Source organism: Arachis hypogaea, chromosome 14, assembly GCF_003086295.3.
Source record: "Arachis hypogaea cultivar Tifrunner chromosome 14, arahy.Tifrunner.gnm2.J5K5, whole genome shotgun sequence".
In the NCBI taxonomy this organism is placed as follows: domain Eukaryota; kingdom Viridiplantae; phylum Streptophyta; class Magnoliopsida; order Fabales; family Fabaceae; genus Arachis; species Arachis hypogaea.
The window spans coordinates 12,963,382-12,971,274 of NC_092049.1; the positions used below are offsets into that span (position 1 = coordinate 12,963,382).

A 7,893-nucleotide genomic window follows, 5' to 3' on the forward strand; every position below is an offset into this window, starting at 1 on the left:
TGGAGGTATCACCCTCCGCAGGCTCTATCGACATCGTCGCTGCATCTGCAGGTGGCGTAGCAGAAGGAGGCACCCAATTCGGGTTTGGGACCATGATAAATTGCTAGTCCGATGGACCCGCCTGTGACGTCACAGGGGTCAACGGGATAGCTAGGATAGCGGGCGATGACTAGGCAACCCTAGGGGATTTGTTGGAAGCCCGCCCTCTACTTCAACCACGTGTCCCACTCGATCTAATTCAAATTATCCCAGCAACAACAATCGGCAATCTCAGATAATAATTCCAAAGACATTGAGTAGAGATCAGAACCTATCAATCTAACTAAATTATCCTAACCTCACCACCTAAAATCAATTTACAACAGAAATTAATCTACCTAAACTATGTACTAAAAATCAACTAACTAAATGAAATTAAGATTAACTAGACAGAAATTAAATAGCATGAAAGACAAATACAATGAAAACCCCTAACCACCTAAAATCAACTAAAACAGAATTAATCTAATTAAACTAATTAGAAGAGAGAAAACCTGGAACAGAAATGGGTGGCCTTTCCAGCGACAGTAGGGCAACACCGGCGAGAACAGAGAACAGAAAAGGGGGCGTTTCGAGCAGCGGCGACAGGGCAGGGCAGCAACGACAGTTCCAGCAACGACGGCACAGGACTAGAGAGAGATTGAGAGGTTAGAGAGGGAGAGAGAGAGAGAGAGAGAGAGAGAGAGAGAGAGAGAGAGAGAGAGAGAGAGAGGAAGGTGAGAGATTAGAGATAGAAACCAATTTCAAAATAAAGGGGAAGAGGGTTTGCAGTTCGAATTTAGGGCACGATTACCGTCGGATTTACCATTGGATTAATCTAACGGTAACGTGGTGAGTGTAACCAAAATGCAGCGTTTCATTAAACAAGGTTCAGCGTCGGATTTACTTGCCGGTAAATTCGACAGCACTCAACATTTTTCTTGTGGTGACCTTAGGTGGTATCTTAGGATTGAATGAATATTCTATATACAACTAGCTTAATACCCATAAGGCAGAATCTTTCTTGCATGTTGGAGGAGGCTGCACATCTTGAACTACTTAAATTATTTGAGAAGACCAACTACCAGAGAAATCACCATGTTCAAAAGGATAAGCTGGATAATGACAATGCCACAGCAACACCGTTTTGTCCATACACAAATGTAGGATCATTAGGAGGCTCAACTGTAACACACTTATTCTCGACAACCTGGTTGAAGCGTGCGCTAATGTCTACAATTTGTTACCATTAGAAATCAGCAATTTGATTAAAGCTTAATCCAGATACCAAGCAACAATGTGAAGAAATTTTCATTTACTAAGACCCAATCATGAATGAGACTATATATAGTTGATAATTAAGGCTGAGCTAAAATGAGGACTTGATTATTGAATTGGTCAAATTTTATTATTGGGACAAATTTAAAATATTGAAAGACTTGTTATTTTTTAGTGTAAATTTTAATAAGTTATTTATAAATTCAATAAGTTATTTATAGATTAAATATAAATTATTAGATCTTTTATCAACCTAATCTAATGCTTTAAATTTGATGGTGTATCAAATAAGCTCAAAAAACTTGTACTGATTTTAGACTGATCGTCTATCTAAAATGAGCCTAACAATTTTGTGCGTATTGGATATACTACTTTTTATGAACTATTAGATTTTATTAAATGAACATCATATTAAAGAATATTACAAAAAAAAAAAGTATTGATAGATTTTATAAATATAGAATATATTAATATGTACATACACAAATATATTTTAATATAAAATATTTTAAAAATAACAGATATAATATTTTTTTTAAAAAAAATATAAATCAAATAAATACATACAAGAATTATAGAGGCGTGGAGTGACTCTCCAGTGTCAGCATCCACCAAACTCCTCACACACCCAGTCAAATACATCGTCTTTGAATATCCAAATTTATATAAAAATAATAAGATTACTTAACTATGAATAAATATAATTAAGTACCACTAGTTAATAAGTAACACACAAACATTTTTAATTAAGTACCACTAGTTAATAAGTAACACACAAATATAATTCGAGAGATTTAATGGTAATAAAAAGCGCGTGTGCCCAGCTACCTACTGCATGCACCTATTCGATGATATGCCCAAAACTAAGATGTTTCTAACAAACCAAATCAAAGTCGATTGCCATAAAAAAAAAAAAAGAAAAAAAAAAGAGCGAAACAACAAATAAATACAATATATTCTACCAAACACAAAATATATACATACAGCACTATAAAGAATTAAAGAAATATACCACCAATCTGAGCCGCCATCCACAAATATGTAAAATAAATTAATGATATATAAACAATCAATCAAAGTCAAAGTAAAGCAATAAAACAACCAAGAAGTCAGAGAACATCGTTTGAGCACGCTTTTTCTATGTATGTTCCATTTCGTCCATTCAATGCCACATATGCCCCTACTCTCATGCATATAAATATCCCCCCTCCCCCTGCCTAAGTCTTCACCAAAATCCCAAAGAACATAGCTAATAAGCTTTCCTATCCCAAACAACATAGCCAAGCTTTGCTATTCCAAAAAACACAGCTAAGAGAAGATGGTGTCTGCAAGTGACATCCGCAAGGTTCAAAGAGCAGAAGGTCCTGCAACCGTCTTAGCGATTGGCACAGCAAATCCACCAAACTGTGTTGATCAGAGCACATACGCAGATTACTATTTTAGAGTAACTAATAGCGAGCACATGACCGACCTCAAGAAGAAATTTCAGCGCATTTGTACGTAGTTTTATAGTTTTGTTTTATTTTAAATATTTATTAAAAAAAATTCGTCGTTTTAGATTTATATTATTTAATACGTAATAATTAACATATTATACGATATATCATATTCACTGCTTAATGTTAATAATAATAATAACTATTTAACGATAAAATTATTTTTATAATTATAAGTTTTTGGATAAACTATTAAAATAGCATCTAAAGATTCAAATCACTACAAAAATAGCTCAAAAAATTTACAAATGTGACAAAAATAATAAAAATGGTGATAAACAATTTTTATATTTGACAAATAACTTGATGGATGTGAATTACATATTATTATTTCAGGTGAGAGAACACAGATCAAGAACAGACATATGTATCTAACGGAAGAAATACTGAAGGAGAATCCTAACATGTGCGCATATAAAGCACCGTCCTTGGATGCAAGGGAAGACATGATGATCAGGGAGGTACCAAGGGTTGGAAAAGAGGCTGCAACTAAGGCAATCAAGGAATGGGGTCAGCCAATGTCTAAGATCACACATTTGATCTTCTGCACCACCAGCGGTGTTGCGTTGCCTGGCGTTGATTACGAACTCATCGTACTCTTAGGGCTCGACCCAAGCGTCAAGAGGTACATGATGTACCACCAAGGCTGCTTCGCTGGCGGCACTGTCCTTCGTTTGGCTAAGGACTTGGCTGAAAACAACAAGGATGCTCGTGTGCTTATTGTTTGTTCTGAAAATACTTCAGTCACTTTTCGTGGTCCTAGTGAGACAGACATGGATAGTCTTGTAGGGCAAGCATTGTTTGCCGATGGAGCTGCTGCGATTATCATTGGTTCTGATCCTGTTCCAGAGGTTGAGAATCCTCTCTTTGAGATTGTTTCAACTGATCAACAACTTGTCCCTAACAGCCATGGAGCCATCGGTGGTCTCCTTCGTGAAGTTGGACTTACATTCTATCTTAACAAGAGTGTTCCGGATATTATTTCACAAAACATCAATAATGCACTCAGTAAAGCTTTTGATCCACTAGGTATATCTGATTATAACTCAATATTTTGGATTGCACATCCTGGTGGACGTGCAATTTTGGACCAAGTTGAAGAGAAGGTGAACTTGAAGCCAGAGAAGATGAAAGCCACCAGAGATGTGCTTAGCAATTATGGTAACATGTCAAGTGCATGTGTGTTCTTCATTATGGATTTGATGAGAAAGAAGTCACTTGAAGCAGGACTTAAAACCACCGGAGAAGGACTTGATTGGGGTGTACTTTTCGGTTTTGGTCCTGGTCTCACTATTGAAACTGTTGTTCTCCGCAGCGTGGCCATATGATGCAGCTTATTATATCTCTCTGCATATATGTGATTGTGTTACTTTTTAATAATTATCTTTTGCTTAAGAATAAGGTTTTGATTGTATTGTTAGCTGAGTGAAAACTTAGAGAAAAATGTCTAACGTAATTCTTTTATGTGAGGATTTAATATCAACGTTTGTAACTATTAGTTAACAAATATATGAAATTTTTTTCAATTGAGCAACATGACACATACCAATATTTGGTTTGTAATTTCATTTAAAAACAACTATAAACGCCTTCGCATGAGGTTTCATTGAAGATAAAGTCAAAAAGTATTTGGTATGATAGTAGTACAAGGCTTGATGTATTGTGTATTTGTAATCTTTATATTATCGTGTGTTTGAACTTTGAAGTATCTCATAGATAATTATATAATAATGTTACTTTTATTGTCTAATTTTTAATATGTTGTTATCCAAGTTTGAATATAATAAAATTAATTTTATAGAAAAAGAATACTCATCATATCATCTTGTGTTACGTTGCTGTAAATACGGAACAAAATTCAATTTCTTAGTATTGTGTATTGTTCCAGTGATCCAGTCAAAGCTCGAGTTACAGACATTAAAGTAGTATATATAGTTGCTGAAATACATGGAGAAAATAACGAAAGTTTTTGTAACCGTTGGTATTATTTTCACGGTATCTTTAAGCAGTCCGGTAGGTCAAGAAATACTAAACTCTATTTAATAATTTATTATTGATCAATAAATTACTACATGCACAAGGCATAATTCGAACCAACGACATGTGTTTAAACCATAGTTCTGAAAACCGGACCGGACCGGCCGGTTCAACCGGAATAACCGGGAACTGGTCACCTAGCCGGTCCGGGTAACATAAAAAACCGTCTAGCAAAAAACCGGTAAAAAACCGGTCGAATCGGCGGTTAACCGGTGAACCGGGAGAACCGTCCGGTTTTTTAGCGGTTTTTAGTTTGAAAACTAAAATGCTAAATGACGTCGTTTTCTTCTATTAAAAAAAAAAAAAACGCGTAAAAAAGGAACGCAGCGTCGAAGCCCTAATCAGTTTCCCTTCCCCTCTCCAGATTCCAGAAATCACCACCATTCACCCAAGCTCCAGAAATCACCATCGCCACCAATCACCATCGCCACCCACAGCCATCAGTGAAGCCCACCGTCATCGCCATCGCCACCGCATCCCGTTTTGAATTTTCTTTTTTTTTTTAAAAAAAAAGGGTGAAACTGAAAACTGAAAAACGCGTGTTGAATTGGTGATACCCTAATCCCTAATCTGGTAATCCAAGAAAGAAGCAAGAACTAAGAAGCCAAGAGGCAAGAACACTCCCACTCCCCGTCGAAGAACAACCTCCGTGAATCCAAACCGACGCCGGCGCAAGGGCCAGTCACCATCGCGGGCCAGTCACCGTCGCGGGCACTCTCCGTCGCGGGTCAGTCACCGTCGCGGGCCACTCACCGTCGCTGCTCACTCACGTCGCGGGTAAGTTCTGGGTTTCTACTTTCTGGCATTGTTTTCAACTTTTCATTTTTGGTTCTGGCTTTGTGTTCCTCACTTCCTCAGACTTCAGTTCTTCTGTTCTTGTTTTTTTAATTTTTTTAATTTTTTAATTTTGTTTTTTATATGATTAATCAAATGTGAATAAATTTGTTGTAGCTTGAATTTGAATACTTGAATACTTGAATTCTGCTCTGTTCAATAATGAATACTTGAATAATTTTGTTTTTCATTTTTTGATTTCTTCAATTCTGCTCTGTTGAATACTTGAATGCCATATGATGAAATATATTGGTCTGGATTCTGGGTTTTTCAATTCTGCAATGTTAAAAAATTTGAATCTGTTCAATTCTGGGTTCTTCAATTCTGGGTTCTTCAATTCTGGGTTTTTCAATCTCCATTAGTTCAATTCTCCAATGTTCAATTCTGCTATGTTGAATACTTGAATGCCATATGAATTCTATGAACTATGAACTATGAGTTGATATATTGGTCTGGATTCTGGGTTTTTCAATTCTGCAATGTTCAATTTTTTTATTTCTTCAATTCTGCTCTCTTGAATACTTGAATGCCATATGAATTCTATGAACTATGATTATGTATTGAATTTTTTTTTTAATTTCACTCTATATTTTAATTAAACCGGTTCAACCACGGTTGAACCATTGAACCATTGAACCAGTTACTTGATCGGTTCGATAATCGGTCCGATTTTCGCAACCTTGGTTTAAACAGACTACGTGCTGGTTATTCTAATTATGGAAAAAGTTTGGTAACTAAAAAATTTCAGCCATAATTAGCCAAAACTTTCTATAATATACTTCATTTACATCATTTAATAACAGTTTTATTTTTTAGCCCACTCTCTTATCATTCTACTTATCATATTCTTATCAACTCCACTTATTAATAATATTAATTATAATTTCATATCCCTTACTATTAGGCATTTTTGTAATCAATACTTAATATTCCCTTTTATAATTTGATTTTTATATTTAAGAATAAAATAAAAATGATTATATGACATTAATTGTCCTAAGACACACGTAATAGCATATATAGTTTCTCTGGTATGTTCATATAAAGATTAATAATAATAATAATAATAATAATAATAATAATAATAATGGTTATGATTTATCATTGTAATTGATTCTTGCTTTATTCTTTTGCCTAATAGAAATACGATAATATCATATAAATTCAATAATTGTAATTGATTAATTATTATCATACACCCTTTTTTATTTTATTATTATTATCATTATCGTTTTTATTGTAATTAATTTTCTATTTTTGTTAAGTCATTTATCACCATTCAATGGAGAGATACAAAATCCGCTACCCTAATATGATTTTGTTTCCGTTAATTCAATTATTTTCATTCAAAATTCACAACTCTAATACCATTGCAAGCACAATTAGAATATGTCAAGGAATTTTATAAGAAATCATCTTTATCATTACAAATAGTATGGCATTTGAATTCGACCTTAATACAGTACCTATGGTAGAAAGTGTTGAAGAATTTGAACAACAGATGGACTCACCCGACGAAGTTATTACCAGTAATCAATTTTCGAGAATATGAAAAACTACACTAACTTTGATGAGGTATGATAATAAACTATTTTAATTTTTTTTTGTGTGTTTTTATGTGCATTTATAATTATATTGTACTAACTAAGTTCATACACATAACATTCATTCGTTTATATACATAACATCCATAATTACATACAACTAACATCTATAAATTAAATTCATGTTTATTAGATATTACATCCATACACATATCATTTTCTAGTTATTGCATAAGTAACTATAAAATTAACACAGATGTTTTTAAATTTTATTATAATTAAATTTAAAAAAATATCAAATTCTTAAATTAATTTATTCAATTGACAAATTTACTTATAACATCCATAGATTCATACACATAACATCCATTATTTCATGTTAATAACATCCATAATTTGTACACATAATATTCATAATTTCATATCTATATGATGTCTATAATTAATAAATTTTTATAATTAATATTATCAAATTTTAAACTATACGTCTTATTGTATTTTTCAAATTATCTCATATGTGCACTAATAGATCATGATTTTAATTATTTTAATATTTTTATTTAATATTCATATGTATGCTTATTTATTGATTTTAATATAACGAGTTAATAATTATTTTTAAAAATTTATTTTTTAATTTTTGTTTATATTTTATGTTTTATTTTTTAATAGTTTATATGTAAAAT

General features: G+C 33.0%; 1 protein-coding gene across 1 annotated transcript; it reads left to right on the forward strand.

The window, feature by feature from the left end:
* Positions 1-2,504: 2,504 nt before the first annotated feature.
* LOC112741581 (stilbene synthase 1-like) lies at positions 2,505-4,328 on the forward strand. The gene is made up of 2 exons (XM_025790598.2): positions 2,505-2,792; positions 3,129-4,328. The coding sequence occupies exons 1-2, from the start codon at positions 2,615-2,617 to the stop codon at positions 4,118-4,120; spliced, it is 1,170 nt and encodes a 389-aa protein (XP_025646383.1). The 5' UTR covers positions 2,505-2,614; the 3' UTR covers positions 4,121-4,328.
* Positions 4,329-7,893: the final 3,565 nt, after the last annotated feature.